General features: G+C 39.4%; 1 protein-coding gene across 5 annotated transcripts in view; it reads left to right on the forward strand.

The window, feature by feature from the left end:
• Positions 1 to 14,923, forward strand: part of BICC1 (BicC family RNA binding protein 1) — a 234,576-nt gene that overhangs the window by 76,118 nt on the left and 143,535 nt on the right. For 4 of the 5 annotated variants that reach the window (XM_083149110.1, XM_083149109.1, XM_083149106.1 and 1 more), the window contains exon 2: positions 14,194 to 14,240. In XM_083149110.1, the coding sequence (XP_083005236.1) occupies positions 14,194 to 14,240 (47 nt within the window). The remainder of the gene's footprint in view (positions 1 to 14,193; positions 14,241 to 14,923) is intronic. The other variant, XM_083149107.1, reaches the window with a different exon arrangement.

A 14,923-nucleotide genomic window follows, 5' to 3' on the forward strand; every position in this document is an offset into this window, starting at 1 on the left:
TCCCTCACTATCGTCCACATTATTCTGAATGTTGCCTAATGTGTATGCAGCTTTAATCTTCGGGGCTATAATGTACTTTTTCTGCTCATGTTGCTAAAAGCATATAAAAATGTACATGCTTATGATGAAGTGTAATACTATTGGATTTTAATATTCTTGAAATGAAAAAATCGTAGAACAATTTTGTAATGGTTCTGAGAAGTAAGCAGCTGAATAAATACACTTTTCTGTCATGACTGCACAATTTGCCTTCTGGTTCTTTGTTCCCATTACTTAAACAATGATTTAATTTCCTCTTAAGTATCAAATCCTTGAAGAGGAAAAAATATGAATAATGTAATTCTACTTTGCAAATCATAAAGTTGCATGCTGGGCTTCCATTGATGCAGTGTGTGTGTGTGTGTGTTACCCTAAATAGGCACTTTAAAAAAAAAAAAACATGTTTTTTTATTTTTTACTGTGTTCAGTTTTTTTTTGTGTAGAGAATATACTGACTGATTTAATCAATTTGATGCCCTTTAATGGACAAAACCGTATATAACCTTAAAAATATTTCAAAATAAATCAAGCATGGCAACATATCTAAAAAAATTTTTTGCAGTGGTTCCCCAACTTTGTTATAGATTAGTCGTGATTCAAGAATTATTTTCACAACACCCCATGGCATACTTACCTACTTCCTCTCCAGTAGAAGCATGAAGATGGGTGTGAGGGGAGGGAGGTGGGGGCAGGACACACTGTACACTCACATCACTAGCTGTCCCTCTTATGCAGCAGCAGGACAATATGCAGTGCAGGCAGAGACCTGAATATCTGCTTACATGAGTTACTGTTGGAGCTTCCTGACCAGAAGAGAGATCTGGAAGTGACTCAGGAATCCCAGTTTCTCCTCCTCCCCGCCTGGGTGTCCAGGCATTATTAAACAATTACTTTAAATGTAATCTACACAATCCATACATCCTAAAATGACCCATTCTAGCATGGACAAAATGCTCTCTACCTGTACTTCCTCCTTAAATTAGGATTGCAAAAGCTCATATTAAGAATGAAGTCCAGGTAGAGAGCATTGTTCCTTCTGAATGGAGAATGTTGGGAGATGTGCATAATCTCATACAACTCCCCACACATACCCCCCCCCCCCCCCTGGTTTCCATAGTGTAGGCAAGTATGCCCCCAGACCAGTGATGGGCAACCTGCGGACCTCCTGCTGTTGTGAAACTACACATCCCAGCATGCATTGCTACAGTTTAGCATTTCCTAATAACAATACTCTGGGCAAGGCATGCTAGGATGTGTAGTTTCAGAACAGCTGGAGGTCTGCAGATTGCCTATACCTGCCCTATACCATAACTTTCTTATTGGGAAAATAATATTAAATTAAGTTAATTGTGATGTTATTTTTATGTTCAGTTATGTGATGTGGACAGGTTTGTGCTTCTTCTATTTATAGGAATATTATTGGCAGTCACCAGCACTTGTCTTCATCTTTCCAGACTTTGGGTAACACTTTGCCAGAGGTCACCTAAATGGTGACCATGTGTCCATCCATACACCTCACATTGAAACAAAGGGAATGTAGGAGGAAGTTTCCAGTACTGCATTTTCTGCCTTGGTTCACTTGTCCCATTAAACTATGGAAGAGATTAATATCCTGATGTTTATGCAATGCCACTACGAATTAATTATTACAGATCCCATAGTAGATCATCATAATTAAAAACAGATGCGTACCCTAGTCCTAAACCAAGTAAATATAATTTTTTTCATGTGACCAGAACAAATCAAAATGTTCCCAATCAGTGTGGATTGCCCTAGGCAAAGAAACAATTAATATTGTACTTTTGACTTGGTATTACAATAATATCTACCTTACACACTGAGAGGAAACCATGTATTCCAGAGAGGAACTCTCATAAGCAATAAACCATTTTAAAGTAGATTTCGATATTTAAGCATGCTTTATTAAAAGGCTTATTTGAATGACTTCCACTTAATAGATCCTACATATTGCTTCTGTTATACAATCACTTACTATGCTTAATTTGTCCTGCTCCAAGACTTAACAGTAATTGTCTTGATTTCCCCATACTTATGTAATCAGTATTAGGTGCTGACAGTTCTTAACCTCACTGATGATCTGTTGCCGAGCCTCTGTCGATATATTTATTTTTCTATTGTGAGCATTCCAATAATAAATGGGGTTCATTTGAGGATTTGAAAAGGAATACCACTTTCATATCGCTATGCCGGGTCGGACACCGGATTTTGCACGCTACCATACTTTTTCAGACTTGTGGCCCGACCTGGCTTATTGCCAGTTTGGTGACCTCACAGACAAGACTCAACATCGCCCTTGTGAGATAATCTCCAAGCGTTGGCTCTTCCTATGCTGTGAATGGGTGCCAGGTCACATTGACCTGGCTTAATTGTTTGCATTGCCTTTTGAGCCGGATTTAACCCTGCTTGATACCTGGGTTCAATTCGACTTGGCACAATATCCCAGGTTGCTGCACGTTAACTTGCTATAACCCAGGATATTTATAGTAATGTGAAAAGGGGTATTAAACCTCAGATTTGAGCATATTTTAAACATTGTGAGGAGTGCCTCCTCTGTCATAAATAATGAACATAATAAAATAATGTAAAGAAAATACTTGACACATAGTCTTTTCATATGTAATATGCTTTATATCCTAATAATTTGTAATCAATTTTTTTGGGTTTTGGAGGCACCAAGAGCAGTGCCTCCCACTGTTAATGATAAAGGACCTGAAACAAAGGGCAGAGAGAGGGACCGACAGTGGACGGGGCTGAGCATTAGGCTGCAAAAGCCCATTAAAAAACCTGTTGTAGGGGTTGAGGGTATTGGCGACAGCGGTGTGTGAGGAGGTATTGGCGGCGCCCGGTGGGTGGTGGTGGTGGTGTCGTCTGTGTACAGTACAGGGGGTAGCAGATCTGCTGGTTTGTGGTGGACAGTTGGTATGCCCTGCTTCACATTTGTCCTTGGATGGTAGGAAACGCCATCTGGCCAAACGGTACATTGGTTGGGCATTATATTTAGTAGTATGTTGAAACCGTCTGAGCTGAGCATCAGGTGTTTGGGATACTTCCACTTTTGTCATCAATGGAGCTACTGTACTTGCACCAGACCTATAGTCTAAAGCTGACCTGTAGGAGGCCTTTTTTCTGATACCATCCTTCTTTCTCCTGTTAAACTTTTGAGAACAATAATTTGTATCTGGAGTGTTTATGTTACCCACACAAATGGGTTACTTTTTTAAGAGAACTGACCGAGGTGTCAAATATTTATGCTGTTAAGTTGTGTATTGTTTCCATGCTAAGGAAACAACTGTTCTATTTACATGCTTGCTTGCTGCTGTAAGGTATGGGAAATATAGGACATTGATTTTTTTATCATGTGATTGAGTGGAGCACTATAAACATAGCATTACTAGACACTGGTTCTGTTGGTCATATGTAGAGGGAGCTCACAATACCAATTTTTCAACATACGATGTCGGTAGCTACATATGGAAGGGAAGGAATCAACAGTAGTCTAGGGTTAGACCATGTGGTTTGAATGAAATCAATAACTTCAATATGTCCCATATGCCAGCAGGTGCAGAATTATGTCATTGACAGAGTAAGGCCATATCCCCATGTTTTATAGGGTGGGTAAACTTTTGTAGAACTATTTGTTTGTTATAGTTTGTATATTATTATTATTAGACTGATGTCATCTATTGAACTAGGCAGCCTCCATGTTTTATAGGGCGTGTCAGCTTTTGTAGAACTATTAGTTTATTATATTATTACATTTTCAGGAGACTGATGTCATCCAGTGAGTTTCTGGTGGAGTTGCTTGTTATAGTAACATTATACCCTTTGATAATAAATGCGAAGTGAACGGTAACCAAAGTTACGTGACTTTTATATAATTGATCTGAAGCTGAACTATAATCTCCCTAAATTTAATTTGGTCCCCAGGCTGAGAAACGTTGGGAGCTTTCTGAGCAGTAACTTCAGCGAAGATCTGCTCCTACGTCCATTACGTTGTTATCAATGTGCTAATACAGATGGGTACATCCTACTACAGGATACAGGATCCTACTGTGCAGTACTATCCAGTCACAAAATCTTAAGAATAAATTCCACTGGCGAATTTGGTCAAAATATTGCACCCAAATGCATTATGGTGGTCATATTTGAACAGAAAATATTCGTGCTCCATATGCCAACGCGATATGGTACTGACCATGGGATTGATGTATTAAGTAGTGAAAAGAGCGGAGACGTACAGCAGTGGAAAAGTTGCCCAAAGCAACCAATGGGGGTCATTTATCATGTACATTCTGTAAAATCGTAGTTAGAAGCTGATTGGTTACAATGGCCAACTTCTCCACTGCTCCACTCCTTTTCACTTCCTGATGCATCCACCCCTATAATACTAAAACCTGTAGTAAGTGTTTTTTTTTCCCCACTATTTACCGAATTCTATTTAAGAACCGTAAAATTCCATCATCTAATTTTGGGGGCTACACTCACCGGAGCATACAGAATGTACAAAACATACAAACCTGTTTCAGTTTTCTGAAGCTATTCTGGTCACACATGAATAGGAACTGCAGAGCGGGACACTTGTCGGCATTGGAATACCTCTCTGTAAAGAAATCTGTATTGCATTTATAATTAGTCATGGGGAGGGGTAGAATAATTAGGCTTAGGAGCACACAGGTAAATCTAGGGTTTCAAATGGATTAACGGGAAATCTTGAATATTTTTAACTGCCCAGAAATTGGCTATTATGCCGCAGAGACAAGTCTATTTTTAGTTGCTTTTTGTATGAAAGCCAGAAACAAAGTATGCTTTGGATAACAATATACAAGACTCTTCTGGACATCTGCTAGAAAAGGTGAACTGCTTATGAGTACAGGGTCTGACTACTTCCAGATGTCCAGCGCTGCTCCGGAAAATTAAACCTCTTTACTTTACAAAAATATTTTTTCCATGGTAGACATTTGCTGACCCAGCAGATTTTTATTGAGGGTTTAAAAAAAAAAAAAAAAAAAAGACAGCCATATTTGGCTATCAAGAATCAAAGTAACAATTGCATTTTTTAAAATGTTTTGCAAAAATTTGTGCGTGTGTGGGGAATTTATTTTATAATGATTCATAAGTGTGCAATTTAAAGTATTCTGAACTTTTCAACTTGGTTTTGCAACAATGCAAAATCCCAATGGTCAGTAACGTTTGTCTGTTTAGGCGAGATAGAGGACAAAGTTTTCTAAAACATGTTTTCCTGTGCTTTTTGCACATTGTAATAAACAAAAATGAATTCTGGTGGTATGAAACCATAACATATGGGCAGAATTTCTGTGCCGCAGGCCCTAAATCCATTTTGTATTTTTCGTTGTGATGCCAGGCCTGAGGAAAGGTGAAAATGTACAAGGTTTAAAAGGGGTCAAGATCTTTGTTGTGTGTTCTGTAAATCACAAACAAACGGCAAAACGTGACTCAAGCCCTTACACCAACCAAATCTTACATGCTAGTACAGTGGTTCCCAACCCTGGTCCTCAAGTACCCCCAACAGTGCATGTTTTGCAGGTCTCCACACAGAATCACAGGTGAGATAATTAGCTCCGCCTGTGATCTTTTCAAATGTGCCTGAATAATGAGTGCACCTGCTGGGTGACCTGGAAAACGTGCACTGTTGGGGGTACTTGAGGACCAGGGTTGGGAACCACTGTGCTAGTATACTTGAAAAATAGTGTGCCACAGCTTTACAACTTTAAAAGCAGCATTAAAGATTTAAACTGGTGGTGCAAACAGTAACATGTGATTATTTTCTTGTAAACGGACAATAACCAATGTTAAATAACTTTGCACAAGCATCTTTTCCTGCCATTACATTCCCTAGTTCTCTGCACCCCTCCAAGCCTTTAGCCTGATCCACCTCCACTTGTTCCTATGAATACCACCTCATTTTGCAGCTGATACTGGGGCAGATGTATTAAGCCTTAAAAAGAGAAAAATGCAAGGGTGATAGAGAGATAAACGTCCAGCCAATCACATCCTAACTGCCATGTTAGAGGTTGTGTTTGAAAAAGTCAGTAAGGAGCTGATTGGCTGGATGTTTATCTCCCTTTATCACCCTTGCATTTATGTCTTGTTAAGGCTTAATACATCTGCTCCAAAGTTACCTTGTTTCTGCCTCTAGGATTTCATTTACAATTCTATACGCAAAATTTTCAGCCTATTTAAAAAACTGGATAATACAGCAATTTTGGACTGATAGGCTATTCAGTTATAGGTCAACTTTTTTTTTTTTTTTAAACATCCTGTTTTCGGACTATAACAGGTAAACATAAGATACAAGTAAAGTATCTGTGATCTGTCAGAAAAATGGTAATAGCCCCCTGCAAATCCATTATCCACTGTAAATTTCCGTGGATAGTTAGATACCCCCATTGTGTTATGATTTTATCATGGAGCGAAGAGATTATGGATGGTCCACAAGGCCCTACAATGTGATATATCAAAGTAAGAAAGTCCCTCAGAATAATAGACTGAACAAACAGGGAACTGCTGTCATGTGTTTTGATCATACTGTATTTGCTAATATTATATATTTACCTTAATTAGTGATGAGCCATTGTAGAGGTTATAGGTATTTCCATAATAGGAGCATATAAAGCTCAACGCCACCATTCTCCTATAAAGCATCAGTTTTTTTTTATTGTTAAAAACTGCTCAATTTTAAACATTAAATATTTTGTGTGACACGCTGCATATTGTATTAAACATTATTCTAGTAGTTCCTCTACTTTATCAAGGTTTCCAATTCCATGATTCATGGTAGGAATAGCGGTGTTGTGAAAAGTACAGTAGTGTTGGACTTGAGTCACGAAGAGCACCAAGTGTTAAGGCCAAAATATTAACCCTTTGTCTCAGCAGACCATTGAATGTCTACCACATGCTCTCTTTTCATTTTAGACTGTGTCATTTGTTCTACTCAAGTTTATTTATTTACTATAAAGCACAGATTTATCAAATCCCTGGGCCATTTTTCAATGTACCATTTCTCCCATCGTTGCTATTCTTTAACTCTGTTGGATTTACTATGGACACATTTATGGAAGGTTTCTGTTTTGGAAGATTGCGTTCAGTACATACATTTTATTGGCTTTGCTTTGATTTCTTTTGGTTTCATGAATATTGTTTTGGCATATGAGGATAGGTTACCTCACTGGCCTATCCTTCATGTGATCTACACCACACTCTCCATTAGGTCCCGGGTGTCTAAACAACTAAGACACCCTGGGAGATCCTTAATAATGCATGTCCTTAAACTTGCAGTATTGTGTTTGTGTGATTGTAAATGTAAATAAATGTTTACTCATCAATATGTGTTAAGTAGATTTTTTGTATTCTGCAATGAGAACGGTTAAAGCCCAGAGTTGGCTGATCCATATACTGGGAATGCCGAAACTCATGATCCAACTTGGGTTAAGTTTCAGCATTCCTGTCATATGAAACATCAAATTTGATACATTTGGTTATAATGGAGGATAGTTCTAAAGTGGAACTTTGTTTGTTTTGTTAAAAAATATTACTCGAGACAGTCAGTGAAACTTATGTTGGGGTCTTGCAAATTACCTATTTGTTAGCAGCCTCCGTTGTACTTTAGTCTAGTGAAGGCTGCTTCTTCCGACCTCAATATGAAATTAGAAATAAATAAGAAATTAAGCATTAAACTTTATCTAAAAACAAATTTCTCTATATATCAACATATTAAAAAAAATGAAATATTCAGTAGTCGAGGGCCTGGCACAGCTGTAAAATTTCATAATGATTTTGTTTATGATTAATTGCATTTCCGATTCTTTGATCCAGAACATTAAAATCTCCACCAGAGACCGAGCAAGCTGGCATCTCTGAATGGGTAGCACTCTACATAATAAGATTACATTAATGTCTGTCTTCAGTATAATAAACACCGTGCTCGTAATGTTGCTTTTGGAAAGTCTTTGCATTGTATTTGTGGTAAGGCAGGGGATTCCAATGTCCTTTTTTAATGGATCTGCACCACAGCTGTGGAACTTCCTGCATACTTTCCTAGTCGTGTACATTAATTAGATATTTCTCTCCGCATAAGAGCTTTAGGTGAAAGAGCAAGATAAACCTCACTTGGTAGACAATATGCCTGCTTCATTTGACTCTGGTAATAACACTTGTACTGGTGTTGAAGATATATTTGTTTAATGAATGACCTATGTCGGAATAATATACATTAAAAATGAATGACTTGATTTGGGTTTAAGTGGAAATGAAAATGTAAGTTTCGCGTTATCCAGAATGTAAATTATAACTTGAACGATTTTCAAACGTGTGTTTATTCATTTTGGCTCCAGCTCAGAATTTTGCCACCCTTCAGAACCTCTTCAGAGGTGGCCCTATGTTATGTGTAAATTAATAGGACTTGAAAGGTTACACCGTTGATATTAGACTACATTATTGTTCAGTTACCCGCCCTGGAACTCCAAGTCAAATCGATGCTTGTGGTTTCTGGTTCTACTGTGGGTTGCACCACCCGTCTGTTCTGGTTTTCATGACCTCCCATTTGGAAATGGTGAAAGGGTTGTTTTACATTTAATTTGTATAATGATAGTCATGGTTATGACAGCGTTTTGGTAGCATTGATAATGTATATTATACGATATAAACCATTGCCAGCACAAATATGACCTTTTAGTACAAAGACTTCAGTGTGTTAAGCTGGAATCCTTTTTCACCTTTTTTTTTTTCCTGGTTTCATATAGCCATTGCTTGAAATGACAAATATTATATTGGAATAGTTGACAATGATGAAATATTGTGTTCCTTGTGCAGAAGTTTCTTTTAAAATGAGTTTTGCTTCAGGACATCTGGGAATGCTTTTGGGGAATGCCTGCAACTGTGCTTTGTAATGGAATCTCATTGTACCACCTTTCTCTGAAACCGCTCTGGTACGTTGGCACTCTGGGTGGTTAGAAAGCTAGCCAGTATGTATACCGTATGTCATTGTTAGGATATGATTCAGTTTACGCTCAGTCTGCAATGTAATGTAGAGAGATGGGCCAATTTCGGCTACATGAACTCTGAGTAAGGTCATCCCTACAAACCATACACCTCTACGTTATTGCTAAACCACATATAGTGGTGGTATTTAAGTGCCTGAATGTGAACATGCATCAAATGGTAATTAGCCTATCGGTATTAATCTCCTAATTTACTTCAGGAATGTGCTGTTAGGCTAGTATAGCGGTTTCCAAACTGTGGGCCTAGGCACCCTTGGGTGCCTTTAGGTTGGTGGGTCAAGGCCAAATCCAATCGTTTTATCGTTGTAATATGCAAATTTGGTGCAAGTGGCTGCCAGTCCTAAAACATGTGGACAATCAGAAGTGCAAATGTACACCGCATAACAAACGCTAAAGGCCCGTACAAACTGGGTGATCCCGTTGTTAGTGGGGACCCAATGGTTCCGGCATGAGCAAGTGAATCGACACTTGTCGATGCAGGCAATGGTGGAGCCATGCTGCATTTTGTAGCATGGCTCTTGTTAACGATCTTCCCCCTTGTTAACGATCTGCCCCCTTGTCTCTACATCTGTCTCTCCACGAAACATGTGAGTGCAGAAGGGCTGAAATAAGCAGTATCACTTGTTTTATAGCTCGCTGTGTACAGGGCATAAGGATGACAGGCACAGTTTGCTTAACTATTTTTCTAAATTTCTCAATACATTTTTATTTTGTTGTAAGGCTACTGTGAAATTGCTGACTCTCTAGGATGCAGCGAATTTAAGAAAGTATGGGAACCACTAGGCTAGTAAAAAATTCACATTAAAGTGATTGCAGGTGCCTGTTTTTTTACTTTATTTTTTATTTTTCCTCTTTCAGTATTGGCAGGAGTATACATTAGGACCGGTCATAAATTAATAATCCTATTTGACCCATTAGTACAGTGATGGGGAACAAGTGGCCTTCGCCTACAGCTCACAGATCCTTTCTGGTTTTTGCCAAATTTTTTGTAGCTTGTAATGATCGTGGTAAATGCCTGATAGGTTCGATGAAATTAACTGCACTCTGCTGGTACAGGTTTGTGACATATTTGAGGTAGAGGCAGATATAGGGTACAGGGACAACGGTCTTGTTTTTAAGACTGCAATCAGCAGGTGATCTGTCCTTTATGATCCATGTAATAGGTAATTTCATTAGTTGTCCACAATTCAGGAGACTGCAGCATGTCCATACATCCGTGAAGAATGTGATGATAATTTGTGAGCTAATGACTTGGTAATATTCGGTCAGCACATCTTCTAGAATGACTGCTGCCGATTTGTAGGTATATATCAATATTACTGTTCATTCCAGCACCCGCCATCTTTGAAAACCCATGCAGTGCCTCTTCCCTGCCTGGGGTGTAGCTGTCTGCTGTGGTGTTTCTATCACAGGTCTGGTTTGCATATCAGGGCTGATATACAGACCACACTGTTAGAAGCACTACAGCAGACCACTACACACCAGGCAGGGAAGAGGAACTGCATGTGTTTTCAAAGATGATGGGTGCTGGAATGAACACTGAATATGATCATTAAACTGTGAGTCTGGAGTTACCACTTTGCAGACCTTTATAACCAGATGCAGATTGTTCAATCTGCTCTTTGTGTTAAAGTCTAATGCCCTATACACACAGGACAACTGAGCCTCCATGCAGTGATTTTGTTTAGTACAGATCTCTCCACACACAGCGATCACCAGCAATGTGCGCTGAGCTATCGGCACGGCCAGTGCTCACTGGCGAAGACTAGATATATACTGCATGCAATATCAATCTAGCCCGGTGGTGGGCGGGGCGAGAATCTGACGCTTGGAGGCCTGCACAGGGAGCGATCTGTGCTTCTAGTCAGATCGCTTACAAATAGGGCTACAATTGCCCCGTGTGTATGCTGCATAAGAAGAATTTTCCACACTATTCCTTTTTCTTTCATTTCACTGGCTTTTATTATATTGAAATGATAATGATTAAAGGCTCTACATGGAGAAATAGAGGGTAAACTATTTAGGAAATGTTAAATATTTATTTTTCATTACTCATAGAAGTTAGATTGTTTCACCAATTCATTTAAGTGGCCCCGGAGTGAAGGATAAATAAGTAACTTTGATCACTAACCATTAACCCACTTATTTATGTGAACAGCAAATGTCTTTATCCAGCAAAAATGTAACCTAGTTACTGACCGATATCTCTACATGAAAGTATAACATTAGCGGGGTCTTCATAGAACTCATGAATTTACTGCTGACAGGTTAACGTGGCCTAATAGTATTGGTTCTGTATAAACCCTTTGTATCTCCTTCACGGCCAGCCATATATCATTTTATAGTAATTAGACCTGTGTCAGGTAAACAAAATAAATGAAAAAAGATTGATTTCTATTGGCCATCGCTTTATCAAAGCTATATGGCCCATACATACTGGGCGATTTTTGAGCTGAAAGCCACTCAAACATGGTGTTTTTAGAGAGGCTTTCAGCTCAAAGCCACCAAGTGGTTATGGCCCGGCTATGAGCGGTGATGCGCGCTCCCGCATCATCGACGGGAAAGCCGTTCATCTGCTGGTATTACCAGCAGATGAGCGGCTTTGTGGACGACTTTCCATAGCGCTGCACTATGCAAAGCTGCCCGCCCCCCCACTGACAGCGCCGGGGAGGCGGAAAGCTGCTCAGTGTGTATGCACTGAGCGACTTTCCCCCCATCGATGACTGTGGTCATCTCTGTCCATACACGCTGGGCAAAATTGTATGAATGAATTTAGATCTCTAATAATTGATTCAGTGTGTTTGGGACTTGGCAGTTCTAAATGTGTATAATATGTGTATTCTAGGTGTGGTCCCCCAAAGTGGTAATAACACCCACATTTAAAGCTTTTTCCATACTGTCCTTGACATTCTGCACTGATTATGTTGTATAGCAGTGCTCCTCACAGTGATACTGTACAAGGAAATACTGCTCACATTTGAGTGACCGTGCCACTGACACCAGGATCCCCCACCACAGCCACTTTTTTTTTTTTGAGCGGTTCCAGTTTTTATAACTTTCTGCATGGAAAGAATAAAGCAGCCATGCTTGTACTTGCAAATCCAGGACATGCTGGTGCCGCTGTGCGCTTACTTAAGTGCAGCTTGCGGTGGTATTTAATAGCTTAAGATTTCGAAAACTTTTTTCAGTTTCCCATAGAGCAGTAAAGGAGAAAATATTCACAAAGTATTGATGAAATTTCCTAAGATGCTGTAAGTTGAAGAACAGTCGTATCTGTGCTGAAGCATTGTGGAGTTCATGAACTAGTTTGAAGGATTATTTAGTTACCAGAGTAGTTGATGCAGTAAACTCCTCACCTTTGCAGAGACAAGAATTCTTTCCTTGTACAACGTCCATGTCACATTATGTCCTGATTTATACTGAATGCTTTAAACCTTCACACACCTGAGGGGTGTCCTGTGCAAATGCATCATAATGAACACATTCATACGTAAACCATATAAAGAATTTGAGGCATGCCTTTTGGCAGAATAACATTTCTTGGCTATTTATATAAGACACGGTGAGAATATTCAAGTACGTTTAATTAATGGCCATCCCCTGACTGTTGCATCATGGGAGCGGGGATATCAAACCTATTTAAGAATCCCAATCCCCCGATCCCGCTGGGGATCGCATAATCAGACATGGATGTGCAGATTGACGGGCGTCAACAGGAGATCTCCAACAGATCGTCTATCATCGAAGCCCGCTGATCTGCAGATCCTGATGGCCGATCGTGCCTGCTGATTTATATGCAGTACCCCCAATACCAAAATGACCTTCTAACAGGACTTCCCATCTGGTAGGGTGATCACCAGAAATCTCAGTAACTTGATTGGACGCATTATTTTCCAACAACCGCGCAGTTTCCAGCGTAAACCTCTTAACCCTTTGAGTGCCAAGTGAATTTGTCAAAATAGGTGTGTAAATTGCCAAGAAACCTTTTTATTCATCATAATGACCTGTAATGATTACCTAATATAGGAAATATCATCTTTTTTTTTCACATTTTCTATTTGAATCTATATAACAAATGTGAGCGACGCTGGCATTTTAACGGATATTTTGAGCATCTCACAGATGTTGGCACTCAGTGTTATCAATTTATTAATTAAGTTTCTAATATAGCGCAGCATATTCCATTGTGATTAGCAACTACCATCTGTAACCAAGCCCAAGTGTTAACACCAGCATCTCACGGGGACTACTGATGGAGAAATACATTACACACTTCTGACCAAAGAAAATACTAACGGAATTATTCACTTACTGTTTTGCAGTTGTTTATTAATAAAAATAATTCCAATTCAGCAGCCTATTCTGAATTATTACCTCTTAATCTGCATCTTTCACCCCATTCTGTTAAAATAAGGGATACGAATACCCCTTTCAGACCTTCTAAAGCAACCCAGGTTATTGCCGTGTCAACCAGGGTTTATCACAACCAAGATTTAACACTTCTCTGACCCGGGTTGCTGTGCTGTGTGAATGTGTAACCCGGGTCGATAGGCTGCTCCAAACGCTGCCTCCTTTGCAGCCCTCGATGACACCCCGTTTGATGTCAGTGACACGACTTATTGCGGGGTTACTATGGCAGCTTATAACGGCGCAAATGCCGGTTTGCTCCCGGCATGGACATGTGTCCAAATCCCGGGTGGGAATGGGGCATAAATAAGTCCTGCTGCAATCGGTAAATTTTTTTTTTTAAACTAACCTCTGTACCTAGACTATAAGAAGGACTAGAAAAAGGGCAGATTCTACTTTTTTTTTTTTTTGTAAGTCGAATCTGTGTTGTCAAAAACTGATGCTGTCCAATCTGCTTTCCGTCAGTCTGTGGCTGTCATCCGTAAAGCTTAAATAGGTGAAATGTAATTGCTGATATTTTTGACTGTCAGAAACATTGGCACACAATGAGTACCCGCCATATTTTCTATTCCATACGACAATATGTGGTCTGAATTTGAAAATTAGATTTTGCCAGTCAATAATAAAGTTATAACATGGAACGTCATAACGTTGGTATACGCAGTGTTACTTTATTGGCTCAAACCTTTTTTCTTTTTTCCTTTCACAGCAGCTGCAGAAGGAAAAGGCAAAAGTGGTGAAGATTTCTTTCAGAAGGTGAGATCCTGCATCTGATAACAAGGCATTTATTGCCTTCATTTCTTTATGTCCCTTCAGTCTTTAGGGTCTTTAGGCTCTGGTACAGTGCGCACACAACTTTACATACAGATGGGTTGTCCTATATAACATTGCTGCCGTCACATTACACAGCCCTTCTTGGCATTTAGAGACTCTTCGCATTTGCCAGAAATGTATCTTGGTTGCAATACAATGCAGCTAGGATGCACCAGGAGACTGTGCTCGCTGTATACGGACTCTGTCGCATGCAATATACAAGTGTCCTGTCGCAAATTAATCAGCACAGATTTATTCAGCTCGGTGAAGTGATAAACTGTCTGGTCTTAATCACCAGCCAATCAGCTCCTACATGTCATTTTTCAAACCAAGCCTGTAACTTCACTGGTAAGAGCTGATTGGCCGGTGATAAAAACAAGACGTTTTATCACTTCACTGAGTTTAATAAATCTGCCCCTGAGTTCCACTCTGATTGTTTTCTTTGCCTCTGAAACCGTTACAGTAATGTCCTGTCGTTGAACCTTTATCATCTGTCTGATTTAATGCCAATCGTTTGCTGTGGTTTTCCGAAACCTTTCCTTATTAACATGGGTGCCAGACATAAGATGTATTTTCATGTTTAACTCTGATAATATCAACTTACCAGTGTCTCAGGCTCATACTTA

The sequence above is a fragment of the Crinia signifera genome, chromosome 6, assembly GCF_055691185.1.
Source record: "Crinia signifera chromosome 6, ASM5569118v1, whole genome shotgun sequence".
Taxonomy (NCBI): Eukaryota; Metazoa; Chordata; class Amphibia; order Anura; family Myobatrachidae; genus Crinia; species Crinia signifera.